The sequence below is a fragment of the Sciurus vulgaris genome (assembly GCF_902686455.1).
Source record: "Sciurus vulgaris genome assembly, chromosome: 5".
In the NCBI taxonomy this organism is placed as follows: Eukaryota; Metazoa; Chordata; class Mammalia; order Rodentia; family Sciuridae; genus Sciurus; species Sciurus vulgaris.
Window position 1 is genome coordinate 77,458,914 of NC_136465.1, and position 12,311 is coordinate 77,471,224.

Here is a 12,311-nt window from a genome sequence, read left to right on the forward strand (position 1 = left end):
AGCTTAGGTGTTGTGAATTGAGCTGCTATAAACACTGATGTGGCCATGTCACTATAGTATGCTGATTTTAAGTCTTTTGGGTATATGCTAAAGAGTGGGAAAACTAGGGCAAATGGTGGTTCTATTCCACATTTTCTGAGGAATTGCCATACTCTTTTCCAGTGGTGGGTTTTTTCTTATTTTCTTTCTGTCCAACCTTCTGAGTCTCTAGGCCACTCTGTGAGAGTTCAGTATTAAATCCCAGTGAGATTTCTTTTTCTTACTGACCACAAAGAAAAGCTGTTCACTTTCCTGGTCCAGCACCACAGAACTGTTTGGAAAATAACCTCCTTTATTCCACCATCTTGCTTTTTTTCTCTAAAACATTTTTTTAGAAATAAGTAAATAAACATCCAGTGTACAGATCAGTAATCCAGTTCTGTGCATCTGTATTCTAGGGGCAGGAGTAAGGAATTATTGAACCTTGAGAGGCAAATAAAACAACAGCAATAATAACAATAAAAGAAAAGAAATACCAAACTCAAGATTTGTGATTTGATTCTAAAGGTCAAAGTACTTATGCCAACTTGTATGTCAGTTTTCTATTGATAAAACATTACTACATATTAGGTGCTTAAAACAGCAAGCACTTATCCAACACATGATGTAGATAAAGAGGTTTGACACAATGTGACTGAATTCACTTTACTAGAATCTAGTAGAGTATTCATTTTACTAGAGTCTACTTGGGCGTGGTTCCCAACCTTTAGCTGCCTGTAGTTACCTTTTAATCCCTTTGGTTGTTGGTAGAATTTAGTTTCTTTGTGGATTAAGAACTGAGGTCACTGTTTTCTTTTATCTTTAAGTCAACAACAACATGTCAAGTATTTTTTGTGCTTCAAATCTCTCTGATATCCCAATTACTGAACCTGCCTTCTAATGGCTCATGTGATTGCACTGGGTACTCTTGGATAATACATGACAGTTTCCCTGTTTAAGATCCAACTGCAAAATCTCTTTTGCCCTGTAGTGTAATATATTCATTATAAGGAATTGAGGGTGTGGGGCTAACTGCCTACTGCAATTTGCTTCAGTATTTATATAAAACCACATAAAGAAATCACCAGTGGAATATGATAACTTTTATTTTTTTATTTTGGCCCAATCTGGAAACAGAACTAAGGGTTGTTTGACCTTCAGAGTTCTTTCAAATTCTTAAGGGATACCCACACCTCCTGCCAAATTAAATGTTTTCAGTTTAATGCCAAATGAGGCTAGGATTCCAGGACTGCCCCTGGAAAGTCTCATGCTCTCAATTTTCCTGTCTTAACCTTCTTTTTCACTCTTTCTATACAAATTCCTGGAAACTTCTGCCTCCACTTTCATATAATGGATGATTTTAATATTGATTGCAAAGGAAATAATACATTTTAAAACAAAACAAAAAACCCATGAGGTTTTGGATTTTGGAGCTCTGATTTCTGTATCTAAACATCTTTGTATCTGAACACTTTGTATCTATGCTTTAATCCTGGCTCAAAGATCCAGAAGAAGCTCCAATATAACACTCCTATTTGACTTTGAACCATATATATACCTATATCTATATATCTATATATCTATATAGATATTCTCCCTTCTGAGAAAACTTACTTCTACACATATGATCTCTTCAACATTTTTAGTCTGTTGTCCATTATTGAATCTTAGACCCAGAGCTAACAGACTGATCACTCTTTTATCAGTTGTTAGACCAGTTAGAGTCTGGTCTACTTTAAGATATGTAACTCCCAAACAGGTCAGGATTTGATTTATTATGCTCCCTTCCAATATAACCTACTCAATTTTGTATTTTACTTACTTCTCTTTATTGTAAAAAAGTCTTCTGTAGTCAAGTCAGTCTTTTATTTTGTCATAAAAATACACTCTTTGGTTTTTTCTTCAGGCATTACTGTAACCAAACTCATTGTACATTCTCCTAGTATATAATCCAACACTTTTTTCTTTTTCCTACCGTGAAGCTTACTCAGACTAACATTACTAACATTTTCATATTCTGAAGTCACTCAGCCATTGATTGCTGTTAATTTTGTCCCAGGTTTCCACTTGGAATCATAGAAATGTGAAAATGATTATTGAATGAATGAGAAAACAATAGTAGAGATTGATAAGAAAAAAAGTTTATTTATCAAATCTTTGAAGATGCAAAAACGATTTCTTTTCTGTGTAGTCCTGAGAACAGAGACTAGCAAAGCACTTTTTGTTCCCGTAGTTCTCAGGCATTTCCATGATCTGTGATGGTGGAAAGAAAAGAAAATTAAGACAAACTTGGATTTCCATGACGAGAGAATATTCCTTTTACTTAAATCTTAGCAGTATAGTACCTAAGGAAACCCAATTAGTAAAAAATGATATCTATTACATATAATTATTCTATAAATGGCCTTCTGAACTGAGATTTCACAGAGTCCTTAGCTGTTCTCAAATACATGTGTTTTTCTGCAATAATACACAGTGTGAGTAATATAATACTTATGAAGAATATTTATACAGAATTTTATGAAGGAAGAGATCTGGGAGACAAACCAGAGAAATTCTGACTTCAGTTCGAAGAAGTGTGACTCATTTACCTTTGCTGCAAGGAGCACTGTACTCGGCAATTGCAAACTCATCTGAAAAAACAAACATCATTATGTGAAGTCAGTGAAGGAATCTTTTCTGTGGGAAGAACTACATTGTATCAGAAACATCAGCATCATTTACTTGATGCACTGCTTATTGCCTTGTATTGTTCTTTCAAATACTGTATTCTGTTTTATTTAACTGCACTCTCCAGAAAGACAGTTCAGATGGCATACTTGCTTAAGTCTCTTATTGTTGGTTTATTGTACAAAAGGAACTAAATATCCTAGTGCTGATTTTTAAAAATAGTTGATATATTTAAAATACAGGTAGTTTCTATCATTTATGTATCCAAGACAAAAAGTAGAGAATCAAACTTGGAGACAAAAATGAAGTGGCAAGAGAATTTAATGTAATAAGTCACCCCAACACATTTTTCAATCCTACATTTCTGATAAAGAATTTTAATTTCTATGTGAAAATTGCTTGCACTCACCTGTCTCATAGTAATCATAGACTTTCACTATGGCTGGTTTTAGATCTCTTACTGGAATATCTTGCAGAACTGTGAAGGACAAACTCAGTGTCTTGTTTGACACCTAGAAAGCAAAAGAGAGTTAAATGACCTTCCAGGGAGCTTTCTTCTCTTTTCAAATAGATGAATAATAAGCATCCATCTGTTTTTGAGGGAAAAAAAACTAACAACTAACAGCTTTATCAACTAACAGCATACTACAAGATCCTTAAATTGTGCAAATGTCCTTAGAATAGAAGGAATATTTGCCAAACATTTCTTAAATAATGAACACAACTTCTATACCCCCATCAGTGTCAGCACATGACTGTTCACGAGGGAAATACTACGTACTTTTTACTGGTTAACTGTCTATGTCCTTTTTTAAATATTCAGAAATTTGGTACAATTTTGCTTTTCCATTTGTGGAAATACTTGTGTAGACTTGAGGAGCTATGTAAAAGACATGTCACTGCAGCTTTGTTTAAGTTTCACAGATTTTGCAAAGTGTAATTCCTATCAATGTAGGCATGCATAGACTATGCTGCCATACCTATTTATAAAATCACATCGGTTTATTGGTGGACTGGTTATCATTATCAGTTTTTATTATTTTATGGTCCAAGTCTTGCTGATATTGCAGTGCTTCCCCCCTTTAAATTGTTGATGAGGATGCTGATATAATAATTGACTAATTGCAATTGTTACTTCCTTACATTATTCAGTATCTTCAAAATAACTTGTGGACACAATGAAAACATTTTGTGGAAAATCCCTTGCTTATAGGGTCCAAATATATTCATATCCAAATATTAAGCTACTTCTATTCATAATCCTAGGAAAATTTAAATAAAAGGGAGGAAAAACATTCATTGGCATTCTCAAATTTCTAGTTTAGAAGGGATGTCTACAGAACTCATGAACTTACTTCCCAGACAATTTCCTTAGAAGGGTTTTTATCTGTATTTTTTTCAGCTACACTGGCAGGGCTCTCACCTTATCCAGGTAAATCAAGACATGATTGTTGCTGACTTCAGTTCGGTTCACATGGCTTAATCTTTCAAGCTGAAGAAAATTAAAATACCACAATGTTAAAAATAGATGAAACCCCTGAAAGATCCAGAGGGGAGAAAATTCTTATTCCCTATACCTTCAAATGCTTTTTTTTTTTTTTTTTTTTTATAATGTATTTTTTTTTATTGTAAACAAATGGGATACATGTTGTTTCTCTGTTTGTACATGGAGTAAAGGCATACCATTTGTGTAATCATGAATTTACATAGGGTAATGTTGTTTGATTCATTCTGTTATTTTTTCCCTTCCCCCCACCCCTCCCACCCCTCTTTTCCCTCTATACAGTCCTTCCTTCCTCCATACTTGCCCCCCTCCCTAACCCTAACTCTAACCCTAACACTAACCCTTCCCTCCCCCTATTATGTGTCATCATCCACTTATTAGCGATATCATTCGTCCTTTGGCTTTTTGAGATTGGCTTATCTCACTTAGCATGATATTCTCCAATTTCATCCATTTGCCTGCAAATGCCATAATTTTATCATTCTTTATGGTGGAGCAATAGTCCATTGTATATATATATACCACAGTTTCTTTATCCATTCATCAATTGAAGGACATCTAGGTTGGTTCCACAGTCTGGCTATTGTGAATTGAGCAGCTATGAACATTGATGTGGCTGTATCTCTGTAGTATGCTGATTTTAAGTCCTTTGGGTATAGGCCAAAGAGTGGGATAGCTGGGTCAAATGGTGGTTCCATTCCAAGTTTTCTAAGGAATCTCCACACTGCTTTCCAGAGTGGCTGCACTAATTTGCAGCCCCACCAGCAATGTATGAGTGTACCTTTCTCCCCACATCCTTGCCAACACCTGTTGTTGCTCGTATTCTTGATAATCGCCATTCCAATTGGGGTGAGATGGAATCTTAGGGTGGTTTTGATTTGCATTTCTCTTATTACTAGAGATGTTGAACATTTTTCCATATGTTTGTTGATTGCTTGTAGATCTTCTTCTGTGAAGTGTCTATTCATTTCCTTAGCCCATTTGTTGATTGGGTTATTTGTATTCTTCGTGTAGAGTTTTTTGAGTTCTTTATAGATTCTGGAGATTAGTGCTCTATCTGAAGTATGATTGGCAAAGATATTCTCCCACTCTGTAGGCTCTTTCTTCGCATTGCTGATAGTTTCCTTTGCTGAGAGAAAGCTTTTTAGTTTGAATCTATCCCAGTGGTTGATTCTAGCTTTTATTTCTTGTGCTATGGGAGTCCTGCTGAGGAAATCTGATCCTACACCAACAAGGTGAAGATTTGGACCTACTTTTTCTTCTATAATCTGCAGGGTCTCTGGTCTGATTCCGAGGTCCTTAATCCATTTTGAATTTAGTTTCGTGCATGGTGAGAGATATGGGTTTAGTTTCATTCTGTTGCATATGGATTTCCAATTCTCCCAGCACCATTTGTTGAAGAGGCTATCTTTTCTCCATTGCATATTTTTGGCACCTTTGTCTAGTATGAGAAAATTGTATTTATTTGGGTTTGTGTCCGTGTCCTCTATTCTGTACCATTGATCTACCTTTCTATTTTGGTACCAATACCATGCCGTTTTTGTTACTATTGCTTTGTAGTAGAGTTGAAGATCTGGTATTGCAATACCCCCTGTTTCACTCTTCCTGCTAAGGATTGCTTTAGCTATTCTGGGTTTCTTATTCTTCCAGATGAATTTCATAATTGCTTGCTCTATTTCTGTAAGGTATGTCATTGGGATTTTAATTGGAATTGCATTGAATTTGTATAGCACTTTAGGTAGTATGGCCATTTTGACAATATTAATTCTTCTTATCCAAGAACATGGAAGATCTTTCCATCTTCTAAGGTGTTCTTTAATTTCTTTCTTTAGTGTTCTGTAGTTCTCATTGTAGAGGTCTTTCACCTCTTTTGTGAGATTGATTCCCAAGTATTTTATTTTTTTTCGAGGCTATTGTGAATGGGGTAGTTTTTCAAATGCTTTTTGTAAGTAAAAACATAATATAGAAAAAGTAAAAATTAAAGATGATTTGGAGGAAGAGTTTAATATGATGGCACATGGTCCATGGTAAAGTTCATTTATTTGAAAGGAACTCAATAGTCTAAACTTGGGAATTACTTATATTTCATAGTCTGTTTCTTTATGATGGAAATTTTTTAATTTTTGTTTTATTTGACTTAGAGCAATCACTTCTCTTCTGTAATACTTAGTCATTTTCATGTTTTTTCACTGGTTCATGCTCATGTGCATGAAGATTCTAAGCTCTATCTAAGCAGGAACCTATGAAGATTCTAAGCTCTATCTAAGCAGGAACTTATGATATTTTTTAACCCTAGCTCTCATGGCTTCTAACAGAATGCTTTGCATATGGTGGGATCTCATACAAACATGCCAAATTGTACTTCTAATTCTGGAGATTCTATAAATCTTTGATTAGAAGTTGATTTAATATTGTTTAAAGAACATTATTTTCTTAGTGTGGGGATACATAAAACATAAATAAAATAGGGCAACCTGGTGTTATAATAAACCTACCATTTTCACTGTTGGCTTCAGGGGGATGAAGCCAGAAACCATCTTCACATCAGCAATCACCATGTTGGAGGCAGGACGGTTCCCAGTGTATCTAGGGGCCCAAGGAAGGAAGGGATTAGGGCTTTCTGTGTTATTAAATATTCCCTTTTCCAGTGTTCATACTAAGTACTCTACAAGTTACACATAAGTCCTTCCAAATGTCCCATGCCAGTGGTTTCGAAAAGTGGCAGTGCATAAGACTTTTTACAGAAACTGTTACAGCCTCAGAGACCAGCCCTACTCCAGAATTGGTCAAATCAGAGTTTCAAATGTGTGGACTCTGAGGGATCTGTGTTTTAAGAAAGCTCCACAGGTGATGCTTGGACTGGGAGACTCAGATCTATGCCAGATAAAATATACTTATCTCAATCTTTTCCTGAGTAGTACCCCAATCAAATTATAATATTCTTATGGACAGATACTTTTTTATAAGACATGTAGTTATTTGGATATTACTGCATATAAATGTATTCCTCCAAAATTGATTATATTGTATATAACTTGAGATTTATTTGTCAGTGAGAATTCTAACTAAAGAGTCACTTCTTCTTTTCAAGCTTTTCAAGAATTCTCTCTTTGCCTTGCATACATCAAGAATAACAGGATTTTATTATATTGAAGGAATTCAAGTCATAGGTAAGGGATGATATTCTTTTTTTTTTAATTGAGGGGAAGCATTAACTTTTAAGTAACATTGGACAACAGTAGGTCCTGGGAGCAGGGGATGGATAATGTAAACTTCATCACCAATCAATATAAAAGAATACACTACTTTTAAAATAAATGCAGTGTGAACATTTACTGTCACACTATTTAACTTAATGAGGAGTCCCAGTAATAAGACTGGTTGTTACTCTTAGAATTAGGTAATATAGTCAAAAAAATCTTACCTGACATTCATAGAGATCTGGAAGGTGGTGTGGGCCTTGGGTCCATCACAAGTTTGGGGCACAGTCTGTACCTCTAAAGCAAATGGGAAGTCTTCCTTTTCTGGGAGAATATTGTATTTCAAGGATGTCTGTGGAATATTAAAGACAGAATTTGTTTTTCTCTCTTCTTTAGAATGAATTCCTTTCATCTTCCTCAGTTCTCTGATTTGCCCCATGGTTTGCTGAGCTAGGATTTTTCAATGATAACTGTAGACCTTTGTCCTTTGCCCTGAGAGTCTCACCTGGAGGTAGACACATCCTTCTCCCGTTACTCTTGCACTGTATTCCCCAGGTACTGTTGGTAAGGAGACCTTCTGTAGTAACAGGCGGTTGTTGTTATCCACTTGGAATTTTGTGGAAAACGTCCCTGAAGATTGGATGGTCACCTGTGCAGCTTTCCCAGTCCTAGTAAAAGTAGCTGCTCCATATTTGGACAAAGCATGGAGAGTCACCACTGTGTCCTGAAAGAGGAGTGGGAGAACCCACTTAGGTATTGTTATGGTTTGGAAATGGTTTGTCCCTTTTGGGTTCATGTGTTGAATGTCTGGTCCTCAGAGTGGTGAAATTGAGAGGTGGTGGAACCTTTAAGAGATGAGGCCTAGTGGGAGGTCCTTAAGTCACTGAGGGCACTCTCCTCGGAAGGGATAAGTAGTTCTTATGGGATCCCTTGGTAGCTCTTGTAAGGAGGATATTATAAAAAACAAGTCTAGCCCTACCCAGCTGTCTAACTTCCTGTTTTGAGATGTGATCTTTCCTTCATGTTTAGATACATGATTATACAGTTAGGCTTAGGAAGCTGGATGAATAGAAACAGTCCTTTATGCTTCTAATGAATGAAGATTTGTGTATTAAGAGGTGGATGGGGGAGCATGAAATGTGTCAGGGGACCTGAGAATGGAGATTCTCAAGGCAAGATTATAGTATTTAGAGTTCCTGTGAACAGTTTGGAAGGGACTCCTAGAACTGTGGAGAAGAGTTGGTAGGAGTCTTCCTCCTCATTCTGCTGGTGCCACACCACTGCTTTAGGGAGGCTGAGTTTTGTGAATAGACGCAGGCACAGGGTGCCAACATTCTTTGCATTTTCTTTTTAGCCATCTTTGACACAAAATTATCCCTCTTTATACTGACAACCTTTCAAGTTATTCTCACCTTCATTTCTTCTCATGTATTTGTCTTTTTCTAACTGAACGTTAATTAAAAAAGTTCTGGCAAGTAACCAACCTGGGTGGAGGAGAAACCTCCATGGGAATTCTGTTGCTTTGTGACCCACTTCACAATGTGAGTTGCAGTAGTCAGGTCCTCTGAGGTCGGGGCTGGCTGGACTGTGAGGCAAGTGAGGAGTACATAGGCCGTCATCTCCACCTCTGCAGAGGGAGCCTGGGGTTGGTACAAAAGCCCCTGTGGTGCCCTGGGCTTCTGAGGCCGTGTCCAGTGGATAGTATTATCTGGGGATGAGAAAAAGACACTTATAAGTGACTAAATATTCATGTTTAATTTAAGACGAATGTATCTAAACTGGAGCTGAAGAGAGGGTTACATTCTGATTGTGGTGTTTTAAACCTCTTAGCGATGCTTTCCCCTTCATGGAAATCTGAACTTGGTGTGTTTCAACCCAGTTAAGGCAGCTAATGTTGCCAGAGTCAGAACCTTTTGCCATCTGTACTTTCAGGTAGTTGGTACAGTTGGGATGATGGGGGAAAGAGATGACAGAGGAAGGTCTCTCACTGGTTGTAGCTATTTCCTATTTCTGATGTTGTTTAGACCATATCTAGAATATGTCAAGTTTTTTTGTCAGGCCTGTCTTTAGAGGTTTCTCGTGAGTATCACAGATCACATGAAACAATACAGTTCACACTCATTAGGTTGAAAAAGAAAGAAAAGCTCACATTAATCCTTAAAATACTAATAGTTGAGCAACTGCATGAAAAACCACATGGGTATGAAGTGTAATGGGAGCAATGGGAACTGCAGTTCATTGCTGTGGGATGTCAACTGCTCCTTCAGCACAATTTGGAAATATTGAGAAAGGAAGAAGGTGTGTTTAGCCTATGATTAGTCATTAGTTTCTCAGAGTATAACTTTGGGAAACACATGCACAATAAGATAAGCACCTGAGTATTCACTGTAGCACTGTTTGTAATAGCAAAAGCTAACAAAGGATTCATTAGGAGAAACATATAAATTATAATCCGATTATATATTGTAATTTATTGTGCATCAGTGGAAAGTAATGAACTAAAATTACAGAAACATGTATGAAGACTCTCACTAATATAATGTTGAACTTAAAAAGTGAGAGATGAATAAACATAATATATTATATTTAAATATAATACTGCATGTCTAAAGGTGAAAATATATGAAATGTGAAAATTATAATATTACTTAAGGAATACATATGGAACAAAAATATAAAGAAATCCATGAAAATTATAATGACAAATTCAGGATAATGACAACCTCTGGAAGTGGAAGTGGTAACAGGATTTTTTTCCTGCATTGGTAATACTCTATTTCTTACGCTTGGAGGGAGTTACATGGGTGTTTCTAATTATTCTTTATGCTTTTTTTTTGGTATATGTGAAACATTTCCCAAATATTAAAACACATTGTCGAAAGACAAAGGTAGAACACATTTTATTGGACATTTTAACATCTGCATTTTATTTTCTATTTCTTTAACACCTCATATAGAGCTCAGTGTATGTACAAGAATTTTATGAATATGAATAGATTGGTCAACATTATTGGTACAGTGAAATGAGATTACAATATCAGAATTTGTTCAGGAGTTCTTCCGTGAATTTTTCCTTATGTTTAAGATGATATGATACATTGTGTAAGGGTTGGGTATATATTAGGAACTGATATCTTAATAATAATAACAAGTACTTTTATAGCATTTGCTAGGCCATATACTCTACTAATGTTTTCCACATATTAATACATTTACTACAACAACCTTATGAGATAAGCCCCATTCTACTGATGAAAGAACTGAAACAGACAAGTTCCCGACTTGCCCATGACCACAAGTAAGATGCTTTGGAACTAGTCTTCAGAGGCTAAACTTCTCACTACTAAACCTATCATCTCTTATATTTTGATGTCTGATTTTATTAAGATATCTTATATCTTATATGTTATGGACTATATATATAATATATAATATATATGTGTGTATATAAAGATTCTGAAATGTCTTACTATATATGTGTGTGTGTGTGTATATAAATATATATATGTATATACTCCAAAGTATCTTACCATATATAGATATATGTATGTATATATATAGAGAGAGAGAGAAAGAGAAAGAGAGAGAGAGAGAAAGTGTGTAGATAAAAGAAGAGATCAAAGAGGTAGGAGTAGGGAAGTTTTGTAATGTAATTTTTGATACAGAGAATGTGGGATGAGAGAAAGACCTTAGGTGTGCTCTCACCTTCTTTTACAGCTTCCTCATCAAGTGACTTCAGTATTTCTTTCCTCTTGTCCTGGTTACCTGCCAGGGCAAATGCATAGGCCAACAGTGCCTTGGTGTAGACATGGCTGCCGTGGGCTCCTTCCTTTGCTGACTTCCAGGCTGACTCCAGGCAAAACAAGGCATTGCGGACAACAGGATGCTATGTTAGGAGAACAAAAAGGGAATTAAGCTATATGAACATGGGTACTAGCATTCCCAGGTTTAACACACAGTTTATAAACAGGAGATAAAGAAGTTTTTTGAATACATTTGTTCATCTGTTCCTCATTCTAATGGATTTTGAGAGAATAGTGTTTTTGATCTGCTTTTCTCATACACACACACACACACACACACACACATACACATACACATACACATTTTTGTGGCACTTGAGGATTGAACTCAAGGGTGTTCAACCACTGAGCTACAGCCCCAGGACTTAAAAAATGGTTTTGTTTTGAGACAGGGTCTTGCTAAGTTGCCCAGCCTGTCCTGAAACTTAATGATCCTCCTCCCTCCATTTCCAGGTAGCTGGGATTATAGGCATGTGCCACTGTGGCCGAGGGCTATCCTTATTTATAAAAGGCAGAAGCATAGATCATATATTTGGAATTCTCCCCTAAAGAATCTTAAAAGGGGATACAGCCCAGAGTCATCACTGGGAAAGTATAAGTCTGTCTTAATAGATTGGCCAAATTCTCTATTGATCTCAAAATCATTGACGCTGCTTAGAAGGAAAGCTGACAGGTTTTGGTATGTTAGTGTTTCAGAGAGCAGGTAAGTAGATTTGTTGCATGCAGAACGACCTTTTAACGGGGAGAGGAGGTGGTACCTACAGTGAGTGGGAGTGGAATCTCCAGAAGGGCCGTGGTGATGTAGGCAGAGAGGGTGACTTCATCTTCTACTCCTCCCTGTGAATATGGAAAAGGAAAAGACTTGAGTAATTCAGCTTTTCAGAATGCTGTTGACCAGCTCGTTCTATTGGGCTGTGTTACAAAATTTATTCTTATTCATATCCATCCCCATTGGGGCAAAGTATCACAATTCTAAGTTCCATTCCCTCTTTCTTGGTGTTATCCGGGTTTTATTTTCCTTGGGTGCCTTTTGTCAGGAATTTCTACATTGCCACTTCCTTTCTTTACCCTTGTAGATATCCGAATAGACACATGAGAACTAGCCCTGGAGTGATT

General features: G+C 36.4%; 1 protein-coding gene and 1 long non-coding RNA gene across 2 annotated transcripts in view; both read right to left on the bottom strand.

Moving 5' to 3' along the window:
* Positions 1–2,139: 2,139 nt before the first annotated feature.
* Positions 2,140–12,311, bottom strand: part of LOC306662908 (alpha-2-macroglobulin-like) — a 53,626-nt gene continuing 43,454 nt past the window's right edge. The window contains exons 27-36 of the mRNA XM_079143139.1: positions 11,958–12,032; positions 11,098–11,278; positions 8,877–9,100; positions 7,898–8,116; positions 7,617–7,744; positions 6,688–6,778; positions 4,112–4,180; positions 3,098–3,200; positions 2,610–2,651; positions 2,140–2,271 (exon numbers count right to left, since the gene is read on the bottom strand). Coding sequence (XP_078999265.1) covers positions 2,255–2,271; positions 2,610–2,651; positions 3,098–3,200; positions 4,112–4,180; positions 6,688–6,778; positions 7,617–7,744; positions 7,898–8,116; positions 8,877–9,100; positions 11,098–11,278; positions 11,958–12,032 — 1,149 coding nt within the window. The 3' untranslated portion in view covers positions 2,140–2,254. The remainder of the gene's footprint in view (positions 2,272–2,609; positions 2,652–3,097; positions 3,201–4,111; positions 4,181–6,687; positions 6,779–7,616; positions 7,745–7,897; positions 8,117–8,876; positions 9,101–11,097; positions 11,279–11,957; positions 12,033–12,311) is intronic.
* On the bottom strand, positions 6,339–6,681 carry LOC306662942. Its single transcript, XR_013764315.1, has 2 exons — positions 6,467–6,681; positions 6,339–6,432 (listed from the first exon to the last, which is right to left on the bottom strand). It is a non-coding gene; the product is annotated as an uncharacterized lncRNA (long non-coding RNA).